Here is an 18,738-nt window from a genome sequence, read left to right as displayed (position 1 = left end):
CACTCTCCATATGGAGTTACAAAATTAACATGCAAATGCAAATGGTGCATTCTAAATTTCACATCATGCCAGACCCAAGCACAGAGACTGAATTACCTCTTCTCTCTGAAATAATTACTGGTTTTGATCGGAGGGTTGAGGTTTTTTGGCAGAGTACCAGGGAGCTCCCAGTGTGGCTGCCTGTATCACACGGAAGTGTATATGGCTATAAGGCAAACATAAGATTCTCACTGTGCCAACATATCAATCTTTGTAAGACAAATATGGAATGAAAAATAAGAAGCAGCAAGACTGTATCATGCCAGCGGTACACGCCTTATTTATTTATTACTCCAGTGCATATGCTCTGAATAAAAAGATCTCTGCACAAGTTCCACTGCCAGGCTCCTTCCAAATTAGGCATTTTTAAATCCACATCAGCTCATGAGAATATGTTTCAAGTAGAAAAAGATACTGCATGAAGAAGTCTAGTTTTAAAATGTCTATTTTTTTTTCTTGCTGCCTTTTCAGTTTTCATTTTCTCGCTTTGGTGTATCCGAAATCACTGTCAGCTACTGAAGTGCATCCAAAGGGTATTCTTGTAATGCAGTGTTCAGGGACAACAGTTCTCCCAGCCTCCTCAGTCACCAGCTCACTGCCATTGAGCAGGTTATGGGAAAGGTGCATACTGTAGGAATAGAATTTCACATAAACCATCTGTGGAAAAAAAATTTATCACTTAAATTTTCTCTTTTTACAGTTGTAATTTAATCCAAACTTTTAAACTGAAACAGGTCTGAGGAAAAGAAATAGTTTTCTGCAGTTGTTTTGATTGTTTCATTTTTAGATTTTGATAGAAGATATCATAGCCACAGGAAATAAAGGGTAATTTTTTCAATGCAATTTCACTCTTTCTCTTATTCCTTAAATTTCATCTAAGTTCTAAATAAAATTTCTTCACAGTAGCCCTGAAAAGGAATTCATAGCTCTAGTGAGCTATGTGAAAGGTAATTTTTTATTCTGAGTTTGCCCAGAGACTGCATGTTTTTCTGACAACAAATCAGCAAATTTCTATACTTCATGTGAATCACAGCTCTCACATTCTCCTGTGCTTGGCGACTCTACTTTTCATTCACAAAGAATCCACAGGCGCCACGGGAACGAGAGCTGTGCCAGGGGTAAGGCAGCTTCAAGATCAAAGTGCAGATTTATCAAGAAAACAATGAAGAATAGGAAAACAAAACCACTTTAACTATACAAAGTCATTGTACATTCATACTAAGAAGATTTCACTCATTATCACATTTGTGAACAAAAGGGAGAGGCAGGAATAAAGAGGAGAGGCAGAATGATATCGATGAGGTTGCAAAAACATAGCTGAGAGATTTTTCCCTCAAGTTTCATATGTGTGTAATATAATCAGTGATGGAATAACATGTTGTAAATGGGAGGTTTGGAAGCTTTTCTGAACTCAGAAGAATGTCAGATTTAAAAGCGTGTTGCAGCTTTTTGAAACAGTATCCTCAAAAGTTTTCTCAGACTACCTATGGAAAAAGTATTTCAATATTAAATATTAAACTTTCTAAATGACATTCTTGTTTTAATCTCAGTAGAATTTACAAGGAGAAAATGGAAGAGCACCTATAGGAAGAAGGAAGTTACTGTTCTACTGTCTGCAAGACCGTTATTCAAATATATGAGTATAGAAAAAACCGCATGGAATTATTTGACATGCATTGTTAGAAAAGAAGAAAACGTTATCGGTAAGGAGGAGGCTTAGTTTTCTTATTTGTTTAGGAAATACTAGGCTGTTTGTGACCAAATTCAGTAAGAAAAGGATATTAGGTAGGGTAGCAAAGTAGGCAGGATAAAAGCTACTCAGGTCTGGCTGCTCTCATTAATTCCAAGTAAAACCGTGTCTACTTTCTCTGCCCTGTTGTAGACCTCACATTCCTGTCCAGAGTGTTAAAGACGTCCAAGACCTTAGCATGAGAAGAATAGTTTTTAGATTAACCCATATAATTTCAATATTCAGGCCTAGGTTAAAAATCACAGAGTTTTCACTCTATGGCAGCATCCAGATTTCACTGAGTATTTCTGTTGATAATTGCAAAGAAGAACAAGTAAAGGTGTAGATCCCTCAGTGTTTTGCCAGCTTCTGGAGCAGAAGCAGATTGCTGACTAGCAAGACAATAGCCAGGTGCTTTTCTATTTTCAAAAATGTGATCCTGTTTCACTGTTAAATACATGAGCTAACAGGTCATTTCCAAGTTCAGAAAAGTACACATTTTCAGTGACTACTGATGGACTGTCAGCTCCCTAACGGGACTGTGCTCACCACTGCTGCTTGTGCTTTCTCTTGCTCTCTGCTCCTGGCAAACACACACACCAACTACCCATCCCATCAGCCCTGCAGCCAGCCCGTTTGACCTAGGTTGTCATCTGCTCTTCCACCCCAGCCATTGCTTTGGGCTGCAGCTCCTGTTGGCTCATAAAGGACAATCTGACTATTCCTTCATTTACCATCTTTTTTAAAACCAAATGCGATGACATTGGAGTTTTCTATTATTATCATAGAAAACACAGATAATACCTTGTCCGTGACCAAAAAAAGAAAAAAAAAAATCAGCACTTGGCATTTACAAACGTTGTAGCTTCAGTACAAGTGATAAAAGCCTGTAGTAGCTAAGGATATTAAATAACAAATGAATAGACATACATATAATCAACTATTTACAGCTTTCTGAAAGATAAATTGAATTTGCTTTATGCATGACACCAAAGCTGGTTTTGGAATGAAGTTACTCTAAAAGGCATTTCAAAAATTACATGAACAGCATCTGAGAACTCTTATGACTGTCTTTGACATAAAAGTATTTAGCATTGTAGTCAAGGACTGATACAGAAATAAACAATGAATAAAAAATGGGAAAACAGTGCCGTGACTGTGAGTAAACACAACATATGCTTAAACATATTCCTTTACTTCCCTGGAAATATTTGCATATCCTGTGCCAGTTAAATTCATAAGATGGATAAGACCATCAAAGACCACAGCTATTCCAAAGGGTGCTCTTCCCTCAACCTTGCCCACCTTTCTTCTCCTTGCTGCACTCTCCTGTCTTTTATTCTTACTGGCTCTGATGCTTCTGTGGTTTAGTTCAAGTAACAAAGCAAGAAGGATTTCTGAAATAAGAAATTTCCTAAACAATTTGTAGGTGACTTTGTAGCCCAGGTTATATTACAGTCATCTCACTCATCAGCCAAGGATACATTCAGAAGCCACTTAAAGCTCAATACAAAATTGCAAGTTTTGCAGGTTCATAAAAGGCAAACACAGATATCAGAAAAGTATTCTCTTCTGTGAACTGTTTTTAGCAAGTAATGTGTGATCAGACGGCCACCTACAGAATATTCATGAGAGTAATGGTCTTTTTTAAAGATCTTTTTAAAGAAATAACCGAAACAATTGGTAGATATCTTGACATGTTATCTCAGATTTAAGAATATCTTCTAAACAAGATAAAAATCTGCTACTAAACACAAGTTTCACAAGATCTTCCACAGTGACACCTTTTCAAAACACCTATCTTTCAACATAGTCAAAGACGCTGACTTATATTAGTGCCATCTCTGCTTATGCAGAAATTTTGCATTGGTTTACTTTTTTAGTAGTTACTCTAAAGTCATTACATCGTATTAGTAGTTATTCTAAAAGTCATTATTTTATTAAACTCTAACTGCAGTAACATGCTCCAAGGCTCAAATATGGAAAAAAACCAAAATACCAAGAAACACACAGTTCACTATGAGTTTCATAGCACTTTTATGGTTCTACTTCACAAAATAGCAACCAAAAAAATCCGTAACAATTTCTCACAGTGGAATCTTTCTGTGATAATAATATTTACTTCTGTATACTATGAGAATTAAAACCTACTTAATATTACCCTGTGTTCAGGAAGGATCTACTACATCAAAATGTACCAATTTTATAGAAAATTTCACTGTGGATTATAATTATATTCATTTTCCTATACTCTGATGTACCACAATATACAATAACATTTGTAGTCTATTACAAATAATATTTTCAAAATGAACACTAGGGTTCTATTTTATACATATAATACATACAATTGTACTCTTACATACAAACAAGTTTTATATATGTGTATATGTTTCTTTTCAGAGAGCACAAGCATGTCAGGGAAACCAAACAAATACAGCATGCTCTAAAACCAGTTTTCTTTGTAGATCTGTTCTGCTGAATAAGAACCGAAGTTCTTATTGAAGGAGAGAGATATGTTGCAATGGAAATTATCTTGCTGCTTAAAGACTGCTGCGCAGACTGGGTGCTGGGACTTCAGATGGCAGCAATGTATGAGGACTCTGAAAACCCTGTTATATTGTACTATGTTAAAACTACCAGAATGAAGAGAATAGCTCTAAGATCTTGAGACTGGGAGAGGCTATTGTCATGTAGTGATGTCTTTCTGGAGGAACTGAGTATGTCCCTTCTTCAGGGCTCTTATCCAAAGCACTCAGAAAATGAATAGAACTGTCAATTATTCTAACAGTGCTCAGAAGTCCAGAGCTGAAATTTCCCTCAAGAAAGCAGCTTAGTAATACATTTTTTAAAAAATCAAAAATCAAAAGGAAGATAAAAGATCTCTTCAGACAGCTTCCTTAATCACATAAGCACAATGAAAAAAGAAATAACTTATGAAAAGAGATGTTACAGGTCCTTTTACATTTACTAATGAGATTTCAGAGGAAAATAGCTCAGGAAACAATTTGACACAGAAGAAAAATAAATAAACTGTGTTTATATTTACCTTTCAAGATTGTATGGAAATTTTGACTTTTATGGACATTAGTTTTGTGACGTTTACTTGAGGAAACTTGAGGACGCCAGTATTTGGGATGGGAAGAAGGCCTGTGATTACCCTGTATAACCGTAACAGCTGACATTATAGTTGGCCAGGAAGAGGTTACATCTGTAGAAACAAAAAAAACACCTCAAGAAGCCCTTAGGTAAAAACTCTGTGAGGAAAACAACCATCAACAGAGAACCTTCACTGGAAGGATGAAAAGTGTTTCAATGTTTTGTACGAATGTTATGTCCAAAAATGACCTTATACAAGAGGATACCTAGTGGGGAGAAGCGAAGAACCAGAAGCCCAATGAACGCAAAATCTTGACTGGTGATGGAAATCCAATACCTAGCTGATCTCCATCCCAGAATACTAGGTGAAATGCCCTTCCAGGGTTATCTAAAGACTCTTATTTGATAAATTGTCTGCTAATACATTCATCTGATACACAAACAATGTGCATTGTGACTCTTAATACTCTGCTGTCATACCTAACATCAGGTAGTGACAGGACTAGAGGGAATGGATTGAAGCTGGAGATGAATTGGTTCACATCGGACATTAGGAGGAAGTTCTTCACCATGAGGGACGTGAGACACTGGCACAAGTTGCCCAGAGAGGGGATGGAAGCCCCATTCCTGGAAGTTTTTAAGGTCAGGCTCCATGGGGCTCTGGGCAACCTGGTCTAGTGGGGGATATCCCTGCCCCAGTGGGGGTTGAAAGTAGGTGATCTTTAAGGTCCCTTCCAACCCTGACAGTTCTATGATTCTATGATCTAAATTTTTAATGTAATCCAAGAGAAGTTCTGTGGTAAGCAGCTGCACTTTTTGGATCCCTGCCCTCACATCTTATAGAGCACTGAGTTATCTGTGGAAGACGGGACTTGGTGTCACAGATTTTTCCTGGATTTTCTGTTAATACCAAGGAATTACATTAAGGGTTATACTTCATATCTATTTAAAGTATAATTTTGTAGTACATTGCAAATACGGGGAAAAAAGCTCTCCTCAAAAAGTCTGCATTAGAATAAACATTAAATACACACAGATTACACAAGCATTCATGGCAGTGGAATTAGTGAGAAATGAAATTAGCAGCATTGTATGCTTCTTTTGCACTGCATTTAGAGAACCTTTAGCTATCAGAGGAAAAAGAAGAAATTAAGCTGTTCAGATATCACGAATAAAATGAGTGAAATACAAAATAAAAAAAATTGATCTGAGGCAAAGCATATTCGATTTTCATAGTCTCCACATAGGTAAGTGAAAGTAAGATATTGTTCCTACAGTTCAAATGAGAGTTCAAGTTTTCTAACTACATTTTGTGTACAACCAGGAACTCTGAGTTGCATTTGTTACTGAACCAACACTTAACTAGTTTGTCATTAAACAAAATTTGCATATCTTGGTTTAAGCTATTTGAATACAGCGTAACAAAAGCAACTGAATGTGATCTCTCATTTCATTCATCTCTTATTTTATTCTCCTATTTTGAATCACTGAATCACTGGAATTCTCTCTTTAACAACCTACCAGAAACCCAATCAAAGAATTAAATGCTTTCATTCTCCCAGCTTAGAGGAATTCAAGAATAGCAAATACTCTTCAAGAAGTATTCAGATCTCAGAGAAAATACTGCTTTAGGGATGCTTTTCCCAAGATGACATCTTCTCATAAGTGATGTGGTTTTAATGTTTAGGCTGAAACAAAATTCCTGGCTAATTCAGCAAAGAATTTGATAGTGATTTTACAGAATTAATGAATCATCAGGAAATTTATATCAAAGCACAGCTGACTGGGTTTCTATTCAGCACTTGTGAATCAATGCTCATCAAGCAAAGCAGTCACTGGACAATGGGGTTTTTGCCTGAGCAAAATGTGAGTCAGGAGACCTGGACTCCCATTGTCTTCACTGGGAGTTTTGCCTGCATATGGAGTGAGCTGGGACTTCTAGTGAATGGGAGCCATTCACAGAGTAGCTAAGTAAAGCACTCAATACATCACCATTTTGAAGTTAACACTAGGTGGTAGACATAACTGGAAGAAATACAGACACTTTTTGGAGCCATTTGAAAGGCTTATATAAAGCAGCACTTCAAATGTATCGTGTCTTATTTCCCCCTTGTTTTGAAAGGTATCTGATTGTTGGCTTGACATTCCCTTTGGTTTAACAAATTAATTAAAATCATTTCCTTTTTGCATGCAGTCTGTAGGCGGAAGAGACATCCCTATTTGGAAAAGCTGACATCTTTGCAGTTGAGAATAGAAATCTGTTCCACTGTTCATGCCCTCTACCATTGTTTAGTTGAAGGAGGAAAGATTTCTAACTAACCAGTCCTCAGCATGCTGCTGTGTAAGTGCATAGGCGCTGATCGATGAAGACACTCCCAGCCACACACTTGTGGTACAAACTTCTCCATTGACACACGCCAGTATGATTAATGCCCTCAGTCCCCTTCCCCAACCCAGCCAACAGTTGGTATAAGCAGAACACAGGGAAAATCTAAAGGTGAAAAAGGACACAGAAGAAGGAGATAGAAGGACGGGAGAGCCTGAAGGGAAAAGAGAATAAAGAGAAAATGAGTGTTACAGACTACACACAGAAGGAGTATTCAATAAGGGATAGTTTTGAAAAGGTGTCTAAGAACCAAACAGTTTCCCTCAAAACTTGGATTCACTAATTCAAATGAAAACAAGACCTGTCCTTAATCATTTTTCTCTGGATCAAGCAAAAGTAGAGGTGGGCTAAGGAGTAAGAAGGGAAATAGACTTAATGGAAGTAATGGGAGAAAGGGGAGTGATGAACCTTGAAAACACGGAAGGGGTAGTTGCTCTACCAAGTAAAAGAGAAGAAGGGGACACAATTTCAGAAGAGAGCAGAAAGGATGGAGTAAGTGGCTGCATTCAAAAGTAAACCTGATATATATGGCAAAGTCAATCTGTAAATGGCTGAAATATTTTATTTACTTTTGATTTGATATTTCTTTTAACAATTTCTAGTCTGATTGAAAAGACTACTGTCTGTGTTCCTTTCACAGATGCATTTATACTGTATGTCAGAAGAGCTTTCATACCAAATAAATCTAAATAAAAACAATGTACAGTATATCAATCCCTTGTGGTGTTACAGAAAATATTTTTAAATGTGGATGCAACACATATCTGTTTCTTGATTTTAATTAATTTTAGTCACAATTTTCGAATTTCTTTTGTAAAACAGGAATATTCATATCCTTTCAGACACTGAGTGAAGAACCTAGTCCTTCGGAACAGGATAAACTGAGCTAATAAATTACACCAGTGATATGTCGTCTTTTCTTTGAAACATACTTATTCAGCCTGCTATCTAATGCCTAATTTTTCTATAGATCAGATGTCAGGCGTTTGATCACATTTCAAGAAGAACAATGAGTAATAAATTGTAAAAGCCTTTTCCTTTTTTAAGTAAATCACAAATTACCAATGAGTTCTGTGGGCCCTGGATCCCAACAGAGAATGGAATTTCAGAATGAAAAACACAGCAAGAAAATAAATGCTGATCACCACACAGCCTGAGTGTCTGGGTGCCAGGGATTCTATGAAACAGGGACATTTTGAGATCTTCCATGGAATATTAGAGATCATCCAGGAGAACTTCGTGACTTTAAATCGTCTAGGTCTAGGTGGACTAGAAAGGCAGAAGCAAAGAAGAGTTTCTGCCAGCCTCTTTTCCAAACCTGACGCTGCTTTTTTTCCTTGCTGAAAATTTGCATGTTTTCTCAGAGCCTGTTTCTTTCTCACAATAAACAATGCAAAGCCCTCCTGCCAAAAAAATGTCCAAATGCTAAACAGTTGCTATTATAGTCGTTATTATAACAGCAACTTTGAGCTGTGTGCTTTTAAATTATAATTATTTTTACAAAAGATTTTTATGTGTCTTGATTGCAGTAATTATGATTCCATAGTAGTAAATGTGTATTTAAAAAGTCACGTTAGCGTACTGCTCCAAATAAATGAGTTTTCTGAAATGAACTTCATACAAAAGAGTTGTTTCCTTTGTATTTATCTTACTTGCTATGCTAACAACACACTATGACTTATTAAACAGCTGATAAACCATTGTTTCTTTAAAAAATTACTGACAAAGATGTCAAATGAAAAGCAAAGTTTTATTTGAAATGTGTTTCACGCAGATAATTGCAGATTCTAATTCAGAAATTAGTATTTCTTTTTAGTTTTGTTTCTCATCTCTCTGCCCTTGCTTTCTTTAAGGTGATCATGTCGAGAAAATAAAGGTATGAAAAAAGGAAAAAGGAACCTGAGATCCCACCTGTTGGCTGGCACACACCTTAGTGATAAACCTATACCCTCTGTGAAGAACATCCAGTAGAAAGAGCATCACAGGATCCAAGAAATGGACTTCTTCAGCAACCAGTCTGGTAGGGAATAAAAACAGAAAACAGCTCAGTTCAGTGGGACACCTACCAATGGTGCTACTAACCCAAAATAGGACCTATGCGGGATCATGGCTCTTTTGCTACCATAACCAGCAGGGATTTAGAGTACCTGTGACAGTTGTGCTTCCAGCCAGAGCTTCCCCAGGGGACTCTCAGTAGTTCAGTTGATTCACAAGATACTGAACTTTACAGCTGATCAGAGAGAAGGTTTATTTAAAAAAAAAAAAAAAGAAATCAGGAAGAGGAAACAGAGAGGGACCTGGGAGACAGAGAGATTGAGTAGCAGGTTTCTGGTTCCAATGCCACACTGTTTTGTAACTAGCCACAATGGTGCATTAACTTTTCAGATGAACCTGTCTGTCCCTTGGCACCCATTTAAGTGGTTGCCCTAGCTGTGGGAAAGCCAGTGAAGCCACACTATACAGCAATTTGGATCTGAAACGCTATCAGCTACCGATTGGATCCCATTAGATTTCTTACAATGACACAATCCCATCCTATCTCCCATCCTTCCTAGACAACCTTGCCTGTTCTGTGGTGAGAATTGCTCCATTGTACACACAGACATTCATATTGTTGATAAGACAGTCAGGGGGAAAAGTTCATGAGCCACATCCTCTGCTGGTCTTTTCCCTTCCCCCTTCTCCCAAGAGTGAGTGGGTGATCTGACTCCTTGTGTTGAAAGGAAACAAGGTTGTCTATTCAGCTGCAGTCAGACATACAGTACGTGTAAAGGCCCAGACAGCCCATGATGCTGAATGGAGATACTAGAGGTTCGTGTTTCTCTGCTGGGAATTTTCACAGAGCAGAAAAAGAATGCCACGTTTTTGTTGTACAACTTCCGACTGACAACTGACAGAGCTCAAAAGCATAAAATCATGATCACTCTCATGGCATGAGACCTAAAAATATAGGAAAAAGTGACCAAGGGTATTTGTTGTCTGGCTTCCGTGAGCACTGTTAAGACTCTAACAGGACACTAAATAGAAATGCAGAAAGAGATCACTAAAAAACCTGCTGATTAGATTGGCCATTACTACTAAACATTCTGCCTCATCTCAGGGAAAATGCTTTGCTTTTGAAATATTCCTTTGGTGGAACAGCAGAATTTTGCAGTAATAATTTAACCTTTGCTATCAACAGAACATTTTTTTGCAGTGTGTCAAAGATAAACTCACATTTGGCATAACCAATAGAAGTTTCCTACTGAAAGTGACCAAGAGCAACATGCTTTCATTCATATCATGGAGTGCTCTTAGAAGGTGTGAACTGAATTCCTTTAGAAGAAACAAACCCAGATCATAGAGTCCAAGCACTAACAGGTGTTTGGGCCACAAAACAAGGTTACAACTAATCCAAAGTAATCCTCCTGCAGCGCATACACTGCAGATGTCACATCCTCAACACCAACTACAGATCTATAGATCTTTTTCCGCATCTCTATGTATGTACTGACAGAACACAGCCTGTATCTTTTTGATGTGCTGTAGAGCATGTGCAAGTATGTAAACTACAGCACACTATCTCTTCCTACTGTCTTCAATAAAGCAATGTGATAATTTTCATTGCATCAGATCTTTATGAAAAAAACTCTTTTTCACATTTGACTGGCCAAAACTGAGGCATTTGTCAAATCCCACTCTGATCAACAGATTTGAAAATAAACAAATATCAAACCTTATTTTCTTATACTGACATTTGCACGCTCAAAAAAGCAAGAGCAAACAAAGTATCTCAGGAAAACTAATATGCCATGATCCCGTGGAAATACTCAGGAGACTAAGGCCATGCCTTAGCTCTGTCAACTGTTTGCTAACTTGTATGGATTAAACTTGACCTCTTAGAGACTCAGTTTCTGCATTGGTACAACACAGTATAATGGTAATTAACAGTTCTGTAGCGGATTGGAGCTTGCAATGGAGACATATTTATTCTTATTTTGTTCAACTTACTTAATTGAAAACTGGGGACTTGCCAACATACCCTTTCTTAACATATTATTTATTAATAATTTTATTCCAATTTTGCCATTATGGTTTCAACAACACTTCTCTGAGCTTCTACCTAAAACTCCAAAACTTCAAAGATTCAGCCAGTATTAATTTATAGTGCTGATTTATTAATGTGTAGACTGGTTACTTTAAACATTAAAAAGCCAATTACAGCTGGGATCCATGCACTCTTATTTTAGGTTTATTAGTATCTGGAAAACAAAACGGTTGTACAATATATTGCTTCATTTCCACTTCGTGCATTTGCTACAGCTGACATCCCTGGGTTTTTGTTTGATAGCTCTTGTCAGCTGAAAATAACAATACTTTATGTCTGAACAGCAGCTTCCACTCTAATACCTTTACTTATTTTACAAAGGCACTCAGATATTTTACCGACATGCAAAGTACAGTTTTTGACTGATTTTGTTAGCAACAACCAAACAGAGCTGGAGTTTACCACAACATGTGATACAAGCTGGCTGAATCCTGTGAGGATGAGGTTCGAGCTAAAGCTGGTCCTTACCCTACACTTGCATTTCCATGCTTTGCAAGGCACCTGGTGTGTTGTCAAAGGGCTGAAACTGAAACCCAAAGCACAAATTAGAGGGCTGAGCTAATGTGACAACACAGACAGGATCATCAAGGCCTTATATCATTCCTTGTAGATTCTTATGGAAAAAAAGGAAAACAAAACAACTGAAGCATTTAGAAATTATTTTGCCAATGTAAATTTGGCAGTAACACTTGGGACTGCTGCTCTGTGTTACTCCACAAAACATACCAAAGCTCTTGTATATTCTTAGTCTTGGCTGATCCAATCTGTAAGTTTTCTATTTTAAGGTGCTCTTGCTAGAAACTACGAATACTATTGGAAATTACAGATAGAAGCACTTAACTGGTAACATTTTAAATTTGTCCTAGTCTCAGTGTTAAGTACTGTATACTAACTGACAAATCTATGATACATGTAAAAGGAAATGCCAGTGCACTGTAATTTCGGGTATTGCAAGGTGACACTGTACTATGAACTGTGACTCATTTATTGCTATTCAGGGATATCTAAAATACATGTTTATTATAATATAAAGGCTAATGCTCTTTGTATAATGCAGTTTCCTTATTTCACTGTCAAAAGTTAAAATCAATACAAGAAATAGAAGTCAGAAAATGAAGGAGGGGAAAAAAATCAGAAAATTTTGAACACATTTTTCTAAGCACTGTGCAATGGATATTGCCCTGTTGCTGACTTAGAGCTGAAGTTAAGCTATACGGTATGACTCCTTATTGCCTATTTCAATTTTGTCTTACTGAATAGCTAATTCTCTCGTAGAATTATCCTCATTTCTCATACCCTCCATTATTAATGAAAGCATTAAATGATGACATACTTTTGGATCACCTTATTTGGGGCCTGACCCCTGTTCCATTAAGGCAACTGTAACATTCATAGGAAGAGAGAGCAGAATGAAGTTCTTATCTGGGAGGTTTCACAGAAAGCATGCCATGCTCCAAAAGGAAGATCAAACAAGCAGATCACTAAATGCCAAAGGTTGGTTAAGAGGTCAGTTCCCATCTCCAGGCAAAATGGTGAAAGTATTTAAAAACTGCACACAGAAAAATGAGATAGATATTCAAGCCGCAAGCTACAGTAAAATACAGCATGTGTTTCTATCTTTGTGACACAAGTTGTCAATATTTTTTCATGCGTTTTTATTCAATTAGTAAGTTGATTTAGATGCTTACTTGCTTTTAGTTAGGTACCTAAGATCATGATTCCATGGTACTCCAATCTCAAACCTACCTTAATCATGAGTAAGTTGGAATTAGATTGTTATTTTTCTCTACATTATAAACCACTAACTGAAGCCCTTCTAAATTAGAAAACACTTTAGCAAAGCCATTACTATGCAAATAACACTGCTCTTTTATGTGTACATAACTATTTTCTTGTGTGTCTAGGTACATAAGATTATTTCTGCACACTTAAAATGATTTTCCAGGAAAAAAAAGGAAAAAAAAACCACCAAAACCCTCCCTCCCCCAAAACATTCAAAGCCACATAATCTATAAAAAACTTCTTAAATTATATGTTTAGTATAAATTTATATAAATTTACATTTACAGCATTCACCTTATAAAGAAGTACATTTAAAAATCTCATGAATGATGCACTGAAATTTAATTACTGAGTATTTTAAACTCATTTTACCTACATCTAAACTGAAAGTGTGTTCCTCTAAAAAGTGAAAGAAGGTGTTGGAAATTCCCCTGCCTCTTCTCTGCTAGTATCTTTTCATTAGTAGAAAACTTTTAAATGCTAAAAAACCTGAAGGCCACTTGTTTCTCAGAAGTGGATATTTTATGCTTTTCCCTTCATCATTCATTCCATGCTATTGAAATAGGCTGAATAGGGCTTAGTACCAGTGAGTTTAAATTGCTACACAAGAGGCAAGTCCCATCTTGTGTTCTGAATATCTACAAGAAACATGCAAAAAAAAAAGAAAAGAAGATAGCTGATTATGTTTTTTCTCTACTCTTGATAATGCTCCAGTTGCTTCTGAAAGATATGTCTGGTTCCCCACCCTGGGAAGAACAGATCACAAATAACTGTCTTTAAGAAGTAGAAAACACATGGCAGCCTGACATCATGTCTCTTTTCAGAGCAAACTAGCATGCTCACAGACTTTAACACTTATTTTAAAGAAGCACAGGAATGGTGTTACATAATTATGCTTAGACTTTCCGAATCTCCAGCCTGGCACATCTGACGACGAAGAAGCGCTCCAGCCTCCCCTGCTCTGTGTGTGTGTGCGTTGTGTGCGATCCTTCCATTCTTCCTGGCTTCTGATTCTGTATTTCTAACGAAGCTGAACTGACAAAGCGTGAAAGTGGTCTAAAAGGAAAAACAAAGAAAATGACCCTGCTTTCACTGTGCCAAGACTAATCAATATTCCAGAAGCCCAGCTTTCCCCTCTCCTCTGATGTGTTTTTATTTTTTTGCAGAGTCGGGCTAACAGTCTCCTCCCCTTTCCTTAAGTTCCAGTGATAGTAAGTAGCTGCACTCCAGAGCACATGCAGATTGTCAGTTTTCTCTGCCTCCCACCCGCTCAGCTCTGCAGCTCTGTTGTGTTTGCTGGGAAACCCCTGCCTTACCTGCCACCACCGTCTTCTTAGAGCCCTGAAGACCTGAAAAGGTGAGCCGATTGCTTCCTTTGGTGGGGTTTTGAGTACAAAGTCTCAATTTTTCACTCTCTGCCTTTGTGTGTTACTTAGTGCAACGAGCCTTTTGGCTGTACCCACGTTCTTTCTTGATCTTAATGTAAGTTGTAAAGGGCAGATTCGCTGTATTAATTGTCTCGGAAACAAAAAAGGCACCGCCAATGAATCTTTTTCCCCCTTCAAAAATACTAAAATTAATTGTTCTGAAAAAATCCTGCTCACACACAGCAGTCATGTCTAAACTTGAACACTGACTGATTTAAGTACCTAGCTCAGTCTCGTTCTGTTTCCACTCTCTAAAGAAACAAAGCATATAGCATTCTGTTAAAATTCCAAGAGGATATTGCACTGAAGCGCCAATCTTGAAACATATGGTAGAAGAAGACATCGAATCCTATCAAAATAAATTTGTTGCAACATGGTATTTCCTCTAAAACATACTGTTTGAAAATCTCATGTATTTATATTCTAAATGCTTCCTTAAAAAATTTTATTTAGGCACTCGACTTATTAAAAGTAAGATATTAGTTTTAGTCTGTGTATAAACGGACAGAGTTTTCAGTGGAAGCAATTAACGCCATCCATTTATTAATTTCTAGATTTTTCATAAAACCACGCCTGTATTAACTAAGTCTGGAAAACACCTTTGTGCAGGCCCTCAAGCTATTAATTTTAAAATGAAAAATAATGTCCTAATGAAACACTTCTAATATTAAAACATTTTAAGGTTGATTTAGTGTCCTATTTCTTAAAATCAGATTACATCCCCACAATTGCTGTGAGGCCAAGCTAAGCATTACTTTGCAATGTGAACTTTAATATTAGAGTCCAAAGCAGCAAGCAAAGTGGGATATAACTTCTGACGTTTTACAGATGTAATCTGAATAGCTTATACACTTCAAAGATGAATGTTATCAACATAAAACTGTCAAAGGCATATCTTCTAAATAATGGTTGAGGGATAAATAAACTGTTCCTGCTGCGTTTTGCCATGTGAAAAGGAGAAATTCATCCAACACATTCAACCATTTAAAAACATTCTGAAATGCAGAACATTTTAAACGTATCCTTTCAAGTAAAATATTTCTCTCCAGCGGTTTATGTGAAGGTGAGCTAGATTTTTTTTCAGATACCATGAGTCTGCTAAACAAATTAAAAGCAAGCCTGACAGATATGTTTAAGCTTTACATAGCACCTTGCGCTTCTACAAACTGCACTGATTTTACGTTGGTATATCACCAGAAATCGCAAAACCAAAAGTTCCTCCTAGGTTTTACAGCATGACAGCAATTCAGATTTATTTGTGAAGGCACAGGATACGTAATCTGAATAGTCTGTATAATCCTTTTAAGGAGTTAACAGTCACTGAGGATACGTATCAAAAACTGCGATCAACAACTTATATATTACAAATACTATGTTTTACTGAAATGAAGAATATTTGCTTCCATGTATACATACAGCTAATCATTCCTCTAAAATCTCACTGCAATATTTGATATTTCTTGTCTTGCAGGTTTCTCCAGTACCTCCCACGGAAAAGACTCTTCCGCTTTTCTGAAGGGATATTGACAAAAGTTAATTATAAGAGAAAACTTTCAGCAAGATAGATGACTAAAGGTAACGGAGACGATCCAAAACCTGGAAGTAGGATGGAACGCATTCAGCAAGGAGTCCGGAAACGCACACTTTTGGCCAAAAAAAAAGTGCAGAGCATAACAAAGGATGATGTTAAAAGTTATTTATTGAGGAATGCCTTTGTGCTCTTCACCGTTGTTGCTGTGATTCTTGGTGAGTAATCTTTTCAACAGGAATATTCTGTTCTCCAGTGCATTTGACAATGACAGTTTGCCTGGGCAATTTGCATTACAAATGAGATCCCAGATTCTTCTGCGCTGATAAGAATGTTCTAGTTTGGAGAGTTTTGGCTCTGAGAGTTGCGTGTTGAAGTTTACAGGAGAGCTATTTTAATTATTCTAGTATTCCTAAGGAGAATTTTGGTGAAAAAAAATGAGCTGTTGTACAGATTTTCCTCTTAAGGAATCAGATACAATAACAATTGAATGTTTTCAATTAAATAATTTTTTACCAAAGCCAGCTGCAGCAAAATGCTCAGGATGTAACTTCCTTCTACCTAATCTATCAAAAAATAGCATCTCACAATGATACACAGAAGTCAATGAATGAATGTGAATTTCATTTCAATGACTGAATTGAAATTACATTTCTGAGTAAAAGTATATATTAGGGCCTCAGTCTTTTCAGTTTTCCCTTGATAAATGCAAAACAATCAAACCAAGTAAGAGTTTATGCTCTCTCATCACTCACAATCTTACACATGCATCTTTCAGACACAATTGTTGCAACAATGGCGATGTTACTTATTCAGAGGACTCCAAGATAGCACCTGATTAAATGCCTTTTTGGAGTATATGGAGAGGAATCCAGAACATCAAACAGCATTTAGATATGGAATGCACCAAAAAATACCTTTAAAATACTGCTACGCATTTTGAATGTACATTAGAAAGACAATCTTTTGACTCAAACATCCAATTTCTTAAAGAAATTTTCCTGACACCTTCTGATAATTTTCCTTTAACTACAGATTTTCTAAATGACGGCATATATCATTCTTTATAGTGCGAGCAAGAATATTATGGCTTTACTGTACTACTTTCATTTTTTGTTTTCTAATCAATTTAAAATATAAAACTATGAATCTGCTCATGAAAACACAAATGTTAGCACTTACAGATATGGGTATATATCCTACTGCTACATAGGCCCTAATGTCCTTGATAATGCCATTACACATAAATATGAGCGCTATGTTTCCACAACTTTTTTAAGAACTAGCATTTTAGAGCTTTATCATTATTGTTTGTTGATACCACACATGCAGGTTTATTTTAAATTAATTTAAGATTTGATGATCTTTTCTCAGAGACAATTGGTATAATAAAGTACTTCGTTGCTATAACAGAAATGTTAGTCTCTCATATTTATCAACAGTATTTGATCACAAATGCTTTTAATTCCTACATAAGAATTTGTTCAATGAAAACCCTTCCATCAGTATCAGAAGTAAAAAATTGAGGCATTTCATCCACAGTGGTCAGGAAACGCAGAACAAATTACCTAGGTTTTGAAACACTGTCCAACCTCAAAGGAATGCAAAATTCCTAGGTTGTCACTTGCCTATACTGCACAAGACCAATGTATTCTTGCAATTTTTTCACGGTAATCTAGCTCCAGTGTGACTTCCATGAATTTGGCAATGTCGGAATGGAAATGTCGGATGGACAAGTGTTTTTACTGTTACTACATGTTCCAATTGGCTTTAGATGACTGGTGACAAATATCTGCCCAGAGTTCCACTATCACCTACAGCAATGGCAAAAGTACCAGTAAGGCTGGAACAAAAGTCAGAGAACTAATGAAAATGCATAATGTAGGATGAGCCAGCTGCTCCAATTCTGTTCATGAACCCACAGACATATTAGATGTAATATATGGGAAATCGTCTTCTCATTGCCATGACAGAATACTCCAAAATTTTCTCACATTTGTTATTAGTGGTATAATTTTAGAGTACATAATACAGTACATATGATTAGAACAGTAAGTTCACACTTGGTAGCTCATAAAAAGATTTGTGGGTTTTGGAGGGTTTTTTGCCACTGTGGAAATATTCAGTAGGGAAGAGTTGGCCAAGAGTCTGGAAAACACTCAGCGGTTGAACTCCATCTGTCTAGTTTGGCAAGGACTAAATTGTTATAATCTCTCATTTTTCTGGTGATCTGTGGAAAATTAGGTAGTAGGCTCGATCCCTTTCCTAGCAGACAGTAATAAATATTGCGAAATTAATCTACCAATTAGCACCACTGTCTGTCTCATCAGAGATACTTCGATGTGAGTGTAGGTGGAAACCAAATTATACTCAGGCCAGCATTGATTCATTTATAAGAAACAAGGCTTAATGCTCCCTGTAATTTAAACAGACAGATGACATCAGGTTTTAGGGATGCCAGTTCAGCAATTTTCATAAAGACTAAACTCAGGAAAATCAAAGTTTAGCTTTAAAAAGAGCAGCATTTCTTCAGAAACATTTCTTTCAAGCCTCTTTTTTCAAGGGACTGACATAAAAAAGCCTATTTAATAGAGCATTTCTGAGTTCTTTGCTGGCGAGGATTGATGCTGGTAGAGGTTAAGTGCATCGGATCATACGTCT

At 36.7% G+C, this 18,738-nt stretch overlaps 1 protein-coding gene across 4 annotated transcripts in view; it reads left to right on the top strand.

Annotated features, from left to right (window-relative positions):
• The first annotated feature begins 16,114 nt into the window (after positions 1–16,114).
• The window catches only part of SLC1A3 (solute carrier family 1 (glial high affinity glutamate transporter), member 3), a 57,402-nt gene continuing 54,778 nt past the window's right edge, over positions 16,115–18,738 (top strand). For all 4 annotated transcript variants that reach the window (XM_009868880.1, XM_009868888.1, XM_009868865.1 and 1 more), the window contains exon 1: positions 16,115–16,295. In XM_009868880.1, the coding sequence (XP_009867182.1) occupies positions 16,115–16,295 (181 nt within the window). The remainder of the gene's footprint in view (positions 16,296–18,738) is intronic.

Source organism: Apaloderma vittatum, unplaced genomic scaffold, assembly GCF_000703405.1.
Source record: "Apaloderma vittatum isolate BGI_N311 unplaced genomic scaffold, ASM70340v1 scaffold380, whole genome shotgun sequence".
NCBI lineage: Eukaryota > Metazoa > Chordata > Aves > Trogoniformes > Trogonidae > Apaloderma > Apaloderma vittatum.
The sequence above is the reverse complement of the archived record's forward strand: the minus strand, read 5'-3'. Positions and strand labels throughout refer to the sequence as shown.